The sequence below is a fragment of the Lissotriton helveticus genome, chromosome 1_1 (assembly GCF_964261635.1).
Source record: "Lissotriton helveticus chromosome 1_1, aLisHel1.1, whole genome shotgun sequence".
NCBI classification, from domain to species: Eukaryota; Metazoa; Chordata; class Amphibia; order Caudata; family Salamandridae; genus Lissotriton; species Lissotriton helveticus.
This window is the reverse complement of record NC_136057.1, coordinates 1,393,168,509-1,393,182,402: the sequence shown is the minus strand read 5'-3', so window position 1 is coordinate 1,393,182,402 and position 13,894 is coordinate 1,393,168,509. Positions and strand designations below refer to the sequence as shown.

General features: G+C 46.0%; 1 protein-coding gene across 1 annotated transcript in view; it reads left to right on the top strand.

Annotated features, from left to right (window-relative positions):
• The window catches only part of LOC144773117 (E3 ubiquitin-protein ligase TRIM39-like), a 391,830-nt gene that overhangs the window by 230,307 nt on the left and 147,629 nt on the right, over nt 1-13,894 (top strand). Inside the window, exon 5 of the mRNA XM_078657975.1 lies at nt 6,740-6,762. Within this exon, the coding sequence (XP_078514101.1) occupies nt 6,740-6,762 (23 nt within the window). The remainder of the gene's footprint in view (nt 1-6,739; nt 6,763-13,894) is intronic.

The window sequence follows — 13,894 nt, the reverse complement described above, 5'->3', positions numbered from 1 at the left end:
GTTGTATGCCAGGCACCAGGTGGCGGTCAGATGGGGCCCTAGAGTTCTACCCAAATTTACAGCCTGGGTATCGGATGTAACATACGGACACACACAACTCGCCACATACTGGGAGTTGATGCCTACAGCATCTAGACCCCGTGATATATGGGAACCGTTCGTAAACTGGGCACGGGCTAGAGTAAATTCCCCTGCAATTGAACAAACTGTATCTGGAATGGTAGGACAGAATGGCCCGATAGATGTGCATACTCTGAGCCCAGGAAGGGTGGTTGAGCTACCCCAAATGAATGTAAGAGATTGTGACCTGTAGTCTGATCGTTTGTAATAGAACTACAACCTCGCACGTTGCCGTACCATGTATGCTTATTCCATATACTGTTTATACTTTGAAATGCAAGCTGTATCATGCTGCCCACTTCCTATAGTAATTGCATGTAGCTTAATCTGAGATTGGGTGTTTTGAAATGTATATGATGCATGATATTCATTCGGCCAAAATTGAAAGTACTGACGACTACCTGTTTTATGAAATATCTTGTGTAGAACTCGGTCATATTGAACAGCTGTTTATCAAATGTATTTGATGTCTCTGATGGACCGTATACACTGTACTTACCTGTAAATTTCAATAAACACATTTGGGAAAAAAAAGTATATCTGTTCCGCGTTGAGGGGTGTGCAGTGTTCTATCAAATCTGTAATATTGGTGTGCGTTTTGTGGCGTGTATCAGAGAATTTCGCTGTCAGGCCCATATATTATAGCAGAATGCCATAAGGTGCGGGCAACCGTTTTTTACGTACTTGGAGACTTAACTCTGGAACATTATCCCAAAGAATGTCAGGTGCACCAGTGAGCACCCCGAGCTCAAGAGAAGCTGAGAACCAGACTGTTTCCATAACCTCCTGTGGGCTTCGCTCTCACTTCTTTAGCGCCAAGATTCTTTCCTACCAGCAAATAAGCGCTGTACAGAGTTTTATAACTTACATTTTTTATTGCTTGATTATCATTATTATGTCTCTCTGACCTGGCTCAAATTCTGGGAATGCTCAAACAGTCAGTCTGCCTAGGGGCCTCGTGCCTGCTCCTAGGCTGTCTACACGATTTGAAACCACGATATACCACTAGACTTCCATTTCAGCCAGCTGTAGTACAGCTGTGATGACGCTCTTGACAGGCGCTGTACAGGCCCAGTAAAAAGCCACAATAGAACGCACAGGGTGGTGTAGGAATGGAGGAGGGGTACCCAGTAGTGTCATAGAATCTCTTGGTCTCACGTGGTGTTTGTCTGATCCAACAAGTAATAGATTTAACAAACTTTACTGCTACTGCTTCCTTTTACAGCATAGAGCAAGGTATGTTAACCAGTCGATGGCTTTTATTGTAAATAATGATACTGTGGTCTATTATACACTACATCAGTATTTTAAATGTTATTTTTAAACTTTGTGGGTTTTCTCCAAACATGATGATATTAATAATGCATTAATCGGACACTCTTTGCATCTGACACTCTTTGCAAAACTGATATGATGCCTCCTTCTTACCGCCAGCAGTTAACTAGTGTTGCCTCCTTCTCTGGTTTCCGCTCAGTGCCATGATGCTCCTCGGAGTGACAGTTGCGCTCTACAAAGAGCCCATTACATTAATCAAGCATGATAATTGACGCGGTCTGATCACACATGTATTCAGTGAACTTGAAAAACTTGTAATTTCGGATGCACAGAAGATGGGGCTTCCAGTACTACAGGGGATGAGGCTTCTCGGTGCAAGGGTGACTTTTGGGGGTTCAGGGCTAGTCTAGGAACCTAATGCAGCCCTGGCAAAAAGGTAAAACTCTCTTCCTCCCCCCCCCCACCCCCCTTTCTCTCGCTCTCTCTCTCCATTCATTATCTTTCTTGCTTCTTTTCACTTCTCTCTTCTCCTTCTCTCCACTCTGTCTAGTGCCTTCTGCACTTTCATTCACCTCTGTTTTTTCCCTCCTGTATTTTCATCCATTTTCTATCTCTAAATAGGCCACTCAGGCCACTAGGGTTCTGGTGCCACCACACCTGTTGCGCCAATGGTAGCTGCACCACTGGGGTGAAATCAGGATCCGCATTTGGTGTGAAGCTTCCAGGTGCAAGGAGTACATTCTAGGCACACACTGGTACAGAGTAGGTGGTAGGTTAAACCTATGTGGCCTACTGCCAACTTTCCCGGTGGGAATTCTGTAAAAGTGTGACATGAGTGAACTGTTAGCTCATGTAGCATCTCTGACATGCTAGAAAATGCAAAAATAATTTGCCCTTCGGCGTGGAGAAAAATGATAGAATTAAACTATGCCTCTTCACCCTCAAAGTATGTGTGACATGCACTTATTTAAATAAGAGATCAACTCTTTTGGGAGTCTAATCTCCAGTACATTTACTTGAGAAAGTCATTATATTACACTTTACATTTCACTAAAACCCATGCTGTAATGTATTTTACATGTTTTAAGGTCTACTTCTCATTGCTACCTCTAATTACTTTATTCCAACTTAATGTGTTAGGCCATTTATTGCGCTGAATTGTCATTGATTTCTTATTTTTTAACGCCCTGCCTTCAAGGTTTCCAAAATGTATTCTTTTAATTTGAGTAAAATGGAATAGAGAAAGAGTTGTGATATTTTACTGATACACTGAGCACGTGGTAGGCTGGCGTCTGATATGCATCCAATTAGACTGACAGTTTTGCCATCACTGTCTTTGTGAGAACAGATTGACAATTACTTTATTAACCTTCCGCTTTCTCAAATTTGCTTGAAAATGCACCATTTGTCCGATCTTTTTTTCAAAACTTTCTCGGGGGGGGGAATAACCCCCCGAACCCCACCTAGGTTGTTTAGGCTCGCTCGATTGGCGCAGTGCAGTACGACAATTATTTTACATCTCGCCACTTTCAAATGTCACCAGCCACCACTGCTCTTAGATCAATCAGGTCTGTCAGGTCACTGGACCAATACATCTGCTGTAGGGATCAATGTTTCAAACTTTGGTCACAAGTTTGAGTTTCGGCAGATCACTCCCTCATTCACCAATCATAAAGCATTAAAACGAATGCCTTTGAACCATGTATCAATAAACATGTATTGTCTGTCAATGCCACCAAGAAACATTATGGGTGCACTTGTGGCTTACAAATATGCTTTTTAAGGTTTGCACTATTAACAAGCATTTGCAATGCAATAGGTCTCGCATTAGCGACAGTTTAAGCTATTGGCATTGTTGGATTTGGGGGTCTCTAGTTGGCACAGGTAGGTACTTGTGACAAATAGGGACCTTTGCCTCTAGTCAGGGTAAGGGAGTACACTCCTAAAATAACCCCTGCTCACACACTTGGTAGCTTGGCATGAGCAGACAGGCTTATCTGAGGCAGTGTGTAAAGCATTTGTGACCATAACACTACAGATGGACAACACACAGGTTTTTATATAAAAAATAAGTATTCTTTATATAGACTTATCACAAGACCACAAACTACAAACATCCACAATACTGTACTTAAAATGGTAGTTTAAGATTAGTTCTGTTCAGTTCTTAAAATGCAACACTTTGAGTCAATGTACCTTACGATGCGTTACGCTTCCACAACAAAAGTGTTGCAGCGATGGAAATGTGGCAAGGTTTCGGTGCAAAGAAATAAAGTCGTGAAGATCATTCAGATGCGGCACGCTTCTCCGATGATGCAAGAAGTCTCGATTTGATGCGTCTGCTGCTGCGGCGACACCCTTGTTCCGCGATGCGACAACAGCTTCGGCGGCGACACTCTTCTCCGACGTTGGGAGACGCTTCCGCACAGTGCGACGACTGCAACGGCGACACCCTTGTTCCGTGATACGACAACAGCAGCTCAGACGGCGGCACGCTTCTCCGACGTTGGGAGACGCTTCCGCACAGTGCGACGACTGCAACGGCGACACCCTTGTTCCGTGATACGACAACAGCAGCTCAGACGGCGGCACGCTTCTCCGTGAATGCAAGGAGCTTTTCTTGATGCGGTGCAATACGACAGCTACAGCAGCGACATCTAAGATGCGACGGCAGCAGCAGTGACGGCGACCCGCTTCTCCTTCGTTGCAAGACGCTTCTCTCAATGCGGTGCAATACGACCGCTACAGCGGCGACATCCAAGATGCGACAGCAGCAGCGACGGCGACACGCTTCTTCCTCTTGAGTCGCGCTTCCAGCTCCTTGCGACACACAATCCCTCAGAAGGCCCTAAACAGCAGCAGGCACTTCCCAAGGAACTCTGGGGAGCTGGGGGTTGGTCTGTTGTCCCTGAGACTTCAGCTGGAGGCAAGCTCTGTTCCATGCCCTTGGAGATCCTTACAAGTCCCTTTCTCCTTCCTTTTGGCAGTCAGGCAACCACTGCAGGCCAATCCCCCAAGCAGCACATCAGCTTAGGGATAGTCTCTCCTCCGTTTCATCTGGTCCCACTCCTCAGTAAAGGTTTCTTCTTGTTTGTCCAAAAGTGATCTAATTTCTTGGGATCAGGGTTCCAATATTTATACCCCAAAGTCCTTTTCCTCTGAGGGCAGAGGGGCCTTTGCCTAGTCCAAACCAGTTCTGTAGCACTTTGTTGGCATGATTCCTTCTCTTCTTTCAAAGTGCAAGGCAGAGACATCAGCTGCACCACAGGAGGTGGAGCTGCATTGTGGAGGGAAGGCACAGCCCTATTCAGGTCCCAGGTGCAACTCCTCCCTCCCATCTAGATGCAGATCTCTCTATTCACCACTGGGCCGACTCATTCGGTCTCCTGGAATCCCCCAGCCCTGTCACTCAAACTCCAGACAAGGAATACACAACCTAGCAGAGGCAGTTTTGGATAGTTAGACAAGAAAATACCTACTTTCTAAAAGTGGTATTTTCAAACACAGAATGTTAAAATTAACTTACTAAAATATGTATTTTATCATTCTGAGTTCAGGCATACTAAACTCTAATTTCTACAATGTTACCTCAGTCAGTTAAGATTGTGAAATGTAATCTTTCTAACTGCCTATTCTTGCCTATGGGGAATAGGTAGCCTTGCAATAGGTAAAAACGAAAATGGCTGTAATTCACTATTAGGACATGCCACACACATCAGGGCTTGTCCTACCTTATACTTACCATGCACCTTGCCCTTGGGCCTATCATAGGGGTGTCTGATAGGAAGAGGTGTGGCGCCGCGGCCAGGGCGACTGACGCTGGAATCTGGGGACCACGGTTCGATCCCCGGCTCCGGCGGCAGGTTAGCCCAGCACCATGTGACTCAGGGCAATAGCTCGCTTAATCTTCCCGACGGCCCCCAGCGCCTAGAGACCCTTACGGGTGATTGTGCGCTTTACAAATGTGGACTTTACTTTATATGAAGAAAATGGAAGGTTTAGGGACTGGCAAGTGGGCGCACATGCCCAGTCAGCATGGCAGTACCAGACTGCATGCAGGCGCTGCAATGGCAGGCATTGGACACACTTTTACAGGCTGCTTCTGTGGGAGGCACAACCAGTGCTACAAGCCCACAAGCAGCATTTGGTTTACAAGCCCTGGGCACTCCTGGTGCACTGTACTAGGGTCTGACAGGTAAACCAAACCAGCCAATCCTGGAATCACTAATTCATACATCAATTTATAATAGGGAGAGCATATTCACTTTAGCACTGATCAGCAGTGGTAAAGTGCCCAGAGTCATAAAATAGCCAACAGGTCAGAAAAAATATAGGAGGAAGGCAAAAGGTTCAGGGATGACCCTGCAAAAAGGGCCAAGTCCAACACATTGTAAATAACAATGCCTTTTATTTGTTTTTAAAATCAACACATAAATAAAATGCAATGTCATTTACAATGGCAATAGCTCAAACTTGCGTAAATGCGAGACTTATTGCATTGCAAATGCTTGTTTCTTCTAGCTATTTGTTTTACCTAAGCCCGGCTTTAACAATGGCTTCATGGGTTTGAGTGTTTTGTAGGCCTTTGTCACTAGTATATGCTGTTAGTCTTGTGGAAATATTACTTTCGTTCTTTGCCTTTAATCTATGCGCCTAAAATGTTGAAGTGCCTTTTTGAGTGAAGGCAGGGAAACCGAAGAATTCAAATAAATTGAGCTGCCCACAAACTACCAAAGTTTTATTAATTTTGAAATTAATTTGTATTCATCCCAGTTCATCAGTTGAGGTGTTTCCCATCCGAGAATCGTGGAAGCCTGTCTGGTAGGCACACAAATAGACAGCACAATGAGATATTGATACTTTAATACCCACATAACCAGATACGGGTATATGTGTACCCACATTGTAAGAGGAAAAGGGAAGTTTTGTGTCTACTTTAGAGTTTAATCCCCGGATGGCGATAACGTTGCACAGTGAAGGGTAAGTTTGAATAGAAATTCTTGAATTTTATCCGAACCACTGGTAATTACTTGGTAACTCTTCCCAGACATTCTTTACTTGCTCACTGTGCGATTCCTTTCTGGATCAAGCACGTGGAAATCAAACTTGGCCCCAGTTGTAAAGGAACAGGAAGTGCATATCAAGGGCTAATGGTATGCTACAGAACAGAAGACCTAGTGCTCTGAATCTTTAAATCTGACCTATGATAGGTGAAGTTCTATGCCTGGTTTGCTTGTTGTTGCTTTTAATGATGCATATTTCACCATTTGTTTCATAGCTGTACTTCTGCAGGAGGTTTGTGCTATGAGAACTAATGTCTTTGTTTTGTTTTTCTGTTTTGCAGGATGTCCGAAGCACCCTGAGCAGGTAAGTCTGGTTTGCAGTGACCAGGTCGACGTACTGAAGGTCACTGGTGAGCTTACATGCACTCTGGAAAGGAAATGCCATGGGACAACTTAATTACTCTAATTATAAGCTTTCTGTCACAGGTCCCCAAATGTGTTAATACAGACAATGGAGCACAAAGTACAATATTGAAAACCTTCCAGACCTCCACTACATTGCTGACAAACCTGATGGGGCTGTCAAATGTCCATGTGGTTCCGAGAAACTCCACTCAAGTTGCTGAAACTTGCCTTAATTTTCCTGAAACGTACTTGTAGTCCACTGAAATCCATAGTCCCTAAAAGCCTGCAGTGATTCATCTTACTCTACCTTGTCAGACTCCTGCATTCCTCAATATCCTATTCTAGTCTTTGTGGAAACCTTTGTTTACTATTTTTAGAAGCTTTACTCCAGTGGGTGTAACCACCTTCCCATTATCCTATTCTTCTCCATTTCTCTTTAACATTCCACCAATACTCTGCATCCTCCCTCCATATTAAATATGTCACTGCTTTAATCCCATGTAAGGGTTCTTCTACTCACATGCACGGGGTGCCCTTATTCATTCTTATCTTATGTCTTGAGACAGACATTGAGTTGATATCGCAGCTAGACTTGAAATCTGTCTGGTGTTTTTTCGGCATGGCCAATATTTTCATGTGCAGACAGTTGGAAAAAAATCGGGGTATATGTGACCAATAACCAGTATTTCCCCGAAAAAATACAAACGGCACATAAAAGTCGCTTCAAACATTAAAACAAACTGTAAACTATTTGGAAGTGATTTTATAACCGAGGAAGAATTGCCATGTAAAAAAATACAATGGAATTTACAGAAAGTCTTGTTCAAGTACCAGCGCCAACCTCTTCGTAATCTTAAACAAGCATTGGTATAGCCAATAGGTCTCGCCTTTGGGACCTTGTAAGTGTTTAGCCATGCAACAGTTGAATTTGTTGCACCAAGGATATTGTGCTGCATAACTAAAATTAAATACTTCTAAGGGCCCAAAAGCGAGACCTATTGGCTATACCAATGCTTGTTTTTGTATTTATTACTGTACACTTGTATCTCCACCCATATTATAGTTTCATGGTTAATGTGAATGTTATGCCATTGTCTTTAATTAAGGTTAAACTGTGTTTGTTGAGCTACTACACTATGTGAATTTATGTACTGTAACATTATTGCGGATGCAATCAGCCCTGATATTAACAAACTACACGGTTGAGAACATTGGGGTACTATACCCTGAGTAGGAATGTCACTGTGTCTCTTTACTAACCTCTAAATTAAGGTTTTCAATACCAGCTGTAACTTTATTGACAACAGAGAAGTAACAGGACACTGAATCGGAACGAGATCACCTGTTATCATTGTCAATGCATAAACTTGTATGTTGGTGTTGACAGCCCTTTGTTACATGTATTGTCTTTATGATTCACATCACAATTTAATATGAATGCTGAAACATATTACCACAGTGTATCTTTGTCGGATTGAATTTCAGACCCAATCTTCCAAGGAAGGAACGGCACTCCTGAGAGCTGATTTGCAAAATCAGTATTTTATTCCAACAAAGCTAAAACGATCAAAGAGCGTCTACGTGTTTTGGCACAGACTTTTTCATATGCCGTTTTGGCAGCAATATATTATATTATAGCTAGACCTAAAACAAATGTTTTTTTGTATTCCTACTTTATTTGTTATTGCAGCAGCACATTTAAAAAAAATAATTTATAGGATAAGCACGGGGAAACAATGATATTTAGAATTCAAAATTAAAGCGAATAGCTCCTTGTTACTTCATACAACACCACCATTATCGTTCATCCGGAATGCACATATCTCCTTCGTGACCTACACAGCATTTGTTTTATGCTCATGATATGCCAAATCCGTAGCATTTTTTACATTGAGAAATGGTGCCTCGGCACTTAGTTTCACTACTATCCTGCAGGTGGTAGTATCGGTCTGCTTTTCATCAGCCTACACGACAGAAAGAAGCACGAAGATGCATTGAAAAAGTATGACAACAAATTATTTGATGCGGTTTTATGGAGGCACAGTTAAAGGGGATGTAAGAAAATATGAAGGTACAACCTATGAGAACATTATTTAAAAAATCACGGTGGAGAAATTTGCAAATATTATCACTTCCTTGAATTCAAGCGGCGTTCTGGAACCTGATCTCCCTAGTTTTGTTTTTAAATAAACAAGCATTGGCCCGCGCGGCAGCGAAATAAAATAAAAACCCGCGAGTGGTGATGCGAGTTGTGGGCACCCGTGACCGGAAAAAGCGCTGTGCACGTCATGAGCATTCTAGCAAGCTGGTGGCCGGCAAAATAGCGCTTTTTGAAGCAGCTACGAAATTTCTCTCCGAGCAGCGCATTCCCGCTGACTCAGCGAGACCTAAGAATGAGAAAATAGCCGCCATTCTTTTCTTCTCTTGGGAATATAGGAATCCTAATCATAGCATAATTGCATTTGCACTTCTCCAAAGAATTGTGGTTGTGACCTAAAGCAGCATTGATGTTGCTCCATGAATGAGTGAGTTTACATAAACGCACGGGTGGCCGCTGCCAGACCTGGATAGTTCCTCTCTAGACAGAAAAAAAGTTATCAGTACCTTAGCCTGAGGTACTGATACTACACCGCTGGCGACCAGGTGATGTTTGAGCAATGAATGTTTGGTTTAGCGAACAATTACAGTTTTAAAAAGTTTAAATCGAATTATTTGTTTATACAGTTACGTTCCATAGGTGTGCACAAGGTTACCAAGAACATCCAGATTGTGGATGGCATGTATCAAGTGCAAGTAATGAGTGAAATGCACCATTCTGTAGTAGGGGATCTGTGTATAGTCATAATCTAGTGAATAGTCCCGCCCATGTGCGTGGACCCCGGAGCAATCAAAAATCTCTTAAGTTGTCAAAAAATGCAGACCAAAATGCAGACCTGCACAGACACTTAAGAGAGAATTTAAAGACAGATAATGCAGCCTATATCCACAGGCAACACTGTCCAGTACTTCAACTAGAAATTCCACCAACAAAACCACAAACAGCACAGCCTGTCCGGCTTTCCTCACAGAGAAAAGCTTTCATTTTCCAGCAAAAGCCTCTGGAATGATAGCGAGGAAGGAATGGACAGACAAGCCCCATAGGCTGCCATTATGTGGCTCAGAACAGGATACTGTGCCTTTAAGAGAACTTTCCAGAACTCTCGGTATCCCAGAATGCACAGCAGGTCCCTTTTACTTTCAGTTGTTTTTTCCGGCTCCTGCTAGCAGGACCCTGGAGCATTGAGCGCTCCCTTTTTAAGGGTTTCTTTAGTGATTTTTCACTTTTTCAAGTGTTTGCTTTCATTTGAAGTACTTTAGTGGTTTCTTCCTTGTGTGTGTCTCTGAGCACTCTTTTATTTGTCAAAATGCCTGCTTTGTTTGACAAATGCCCAGAGTCTTCGAGGAAGAAGGCCAAGTCTGACCCACATGAGGTGTGCATCATCTGCCTTCCCTCAGCTCATGTCCCAGAGGAGTGACATTTGCCAGGGCTTCTCTTCCAGGACCCTGAGAGACAGGATGAAGATCCGGCTCCAAGGCCTGGAAGATAGAAGGCTGAAGGCACAAGGTGGGTTCTGGGCGTGCTCCATCTGCCCATGCTGAGGCCTCTGGGGGTCCCCCCAGGGGCAGGAAGACCAGCAAGCGTCTCCATCCTCCGCCGCCGTCGATAGTATTGACGACAGCGTCGAGAGGGATGACAGCAGTCTGTTCCCCGTCTACCCAGGGCTCTGGGTCGAAGTGGCTTCGACGTCGAGGGGACTGACCAGGCCGCCGTCGAGATCGCCGTTGTCTGAGTCATCGACGTCGTCGAGTCATCGACGTGGTGAGAGTTCGGCCCGGCATCGGCGCTCACCGTCGAGGCGATACCGCCGTTCGCCGTCGGCGAAGAGGATGAGGTCGGCGTCGAGGGGCTCCTCGACATCGAGGAGTACGTCAGACTCGCAGGCGTTCGACGCAGAGGAGACGCTCGGCGTCCAGACGGCGTTCGCCGTCGAGGATGAGACGGTCGACGTCAAGGAGACGTTCGACGTCGAGAGGACGACGGTTGCCGTCACGGAGGAGACGTTGGACGTCCAGGCGAGGCTCAACGTCGAGACGACGGCGCCGGTCGACGTCGAGGCGGCGTTCCTCGACGTCGAGACTGCGTTCTTCGACACCAAGGAAGCGCAGAAGGAGTTCTGGTGCCAGGGATTCCTCTGGGTCCGCTGGGGCGCGCCGGCAACGTTCGCCGATAGGCTCTCCTTCGCCTCCACCTAAGAAGAGGGAGTCACAGGGCTCTGTGTACTCCGAGGTATATACACCTCCTCAGCCGAGGTTATCTCCTCCTCCGCCCTTGCCCAAGGAACCTCCGCCGCTGACTCCCCCTCCGCTTCCACCACCACCGCTTCCTCCACATTCCCATCCTCTGCACCCTCCTCTTGGACCGCCTGTGATTCCGCCTCGGACGGCTTCACTACCACGGTACCCGACGCCGCCTAAGGGGACACCTCAGCCGAGGAGCCCGGTCAAGCCGCAGTCACCTGCTCCTTTGAGACCTGTGGAGCGTCCAAAGCCGAGGAGATCACGCTCTCGCCCTGGCCGGAGGGGGAGATCAAGGAGTCGTCATCTGTCATCAACAAGATCAGGAGGCGCAGGTCCAGATCCCACACGGATTCTTCTAGGACCAGGGAATACTCGCCGACTTTGTCGGAATCCCCGGGGACGAGGGTGTCGCCAGTGGACGACATCGTCTCATTCCAAGATGTTCTCCTGAGGGGTGCGGATAAGCTGGGCATCGCGGTGACGGTGCCCACACCCACGATGTCGGTGATTTTCGAGACGCTCCATAGGAAGCACCTGTCTCGACCGTTGCTGCCTCTAGTACAGAGATTGGTAGAGCCTGCCAAGGAGTTGTTCCTCACTCCGGCGGTGGCGAAGGCAGCTCCCTCAAGGCTCCTCAATAAGTACCGGGCGCCAGATTCTGACCCGGCGTTTCTCAGGATGGATCCGACACCGGACTCGGTCATTGTGACGGCGGCTAGGAAGCAGCATGCCACCACCCCGTCGTCTAGAGTACCTCCTGATGAGGAGAGTCGCTGGTTAGACTCGGCGGGCAGGAAGGTCCGTGTGACTGCATCTACTGCAATGAAGGCTGCAAGTGCAGTGGCTTTGCTAGGGCAATACGATCGGGCCCTATGGGAGTCCCTCCAGCAATTCGCTGAGCACCTTCCCCGAGAGAAGAAAGAGGACTTTCAGGAGATCCTGAATGAGGGGATGTTGGTGTCAAACCAACTCATCAGCGCTGCTGCTGATGCGGCACATGGGTACTGCCATGGTGTCAAAACGGCGCCACGCCTGGCTTCGCCTGACATCTCTCAAGCCAGAGGCTCAACAGCGGGTGGCCAACCTGCCTTTCTCGGGGGAAACCCTGTTTGGCAAGCATGCGGACGATGAGATGGCCCGCATGAAAGCGGAGGCCGAGACCCTGACGGCTGTCGGGTTGGAGAAGCCCAAGGAGAAGAAGACCTACCGCCTGTTCCAGAGACGGTTCGGGGCACAAGGCAGAGAGCGAGGGCAGGCTTCGGGACAGCAGCAGCAACAACAGCAGCAGCAGTTCCGGAGGCCATTCCAGAAGCGCCAGAAGGGCAGAGGCGGCCAGCAGTCCGCAGCGGCGAACAAAGGCCCGGCTGGGTCTAGGCCCTGAGCGGTTACTTCCCCTGCATCCGTTACCCACTCCGGTGGGGGGAAGCATCCAAAAGTACTTGGCAAAGTGGAAAAAAATTACTCCGGACAAGTGGGTGCTGAATATTGTTTGCAATGGATACAGTCTTCGGTTCACCAGCCCGCCTCCAGCAATTCCACCGGTCAGCTCGCCGTTTCAACTGCGCCAGCTCCAGGCAGAGGCAGATACCATGTTAAGGAAAAGGGCTATAGAAGACGTACCTCTGTCTCAAAGCGGAAGAGGTCTGTACTCAAGGTTCTTTCTGGTTTGCAAAAGGACAAGAACGAGTTCAGGCCCATTCTGGATTTGCGACAAGCAAACCAGTGGATTCGCAGAGAGAAATTTCGCATGCTGTCGTTGCATGAGATTTATCCTCCGCTGCAACGGGGAGACTGGCTATGTGCTATAACCTACAAGATGCGTACTTCCACGTGCCCATTGCACACAAACACAGGAAGTTCCTGCGATTCCAAGTCGGCCCCAATCATTATCAGTACACAGTACTGCCATTCGGGCTGAAGTCTGCGCCCAGAACATTCTCGAAGTGCATGGCAGTGGTTTTCAGGTTTTTAATGTCTTTATTTCGATAATAAAATCATAAAAGACAAATTTAAAAAACAAATACGAAACATTTCAACCATAATACAATAAATTGGGAGAAAAAAACATTAAACATGTTATTACACTAAAATCACAGCTAAAACAAATTATTAAACCATCGGGATATACAAAGACATAATTTAACCTGGACCTAAAAATAAACTAAGTTTGCACATTTCAAAGTACCAAATTAGTAAGCTCTTGCCTAGAGCAGTTTAGTGAGAGTTCCTTCTTGCCCTTATTGCCCACGCCCAGCCCAGAAATTTAGCCAAGCATACCACAACTATTTCCGAGGTATTAGTTTTCAAGACCGATATTGCTTCTGAAGAACTTTTACAGGATAGGCGCTGGAACTAAGGTTTTAGCCATGTAATGCGAGGTTCTAAGTACTGCGGGCAAGCAAACAATAGATGACCCTCTGTTTCCTTTTGACCTGGGCACCAGCAACAAGAACTTGAGGATGTTTTTCCCCAAGATGATGTAAATGAATTCAATGGTAGGGCACCTACTCGAAACTGGTGATATAGTTTCTTGTCCAGTGATCGGGTGATGATATCCCAGTAAGTCTCCCGGGAAGAGTCCTGCTTAAAGCTTAGGAATTTTCCTGTTAGGCTACCAGAACTGGAAGCGATTACCAAAGATTGACGCCTTGAGGCCCAAAATAGTTCTTTGAATTCTTTTTTTGAGGGGAATGTGTTGGTGCCTGGGGAAGCCGAAAGATGATTTAGCCCCATATCTTGTAAACTCTTTTTCA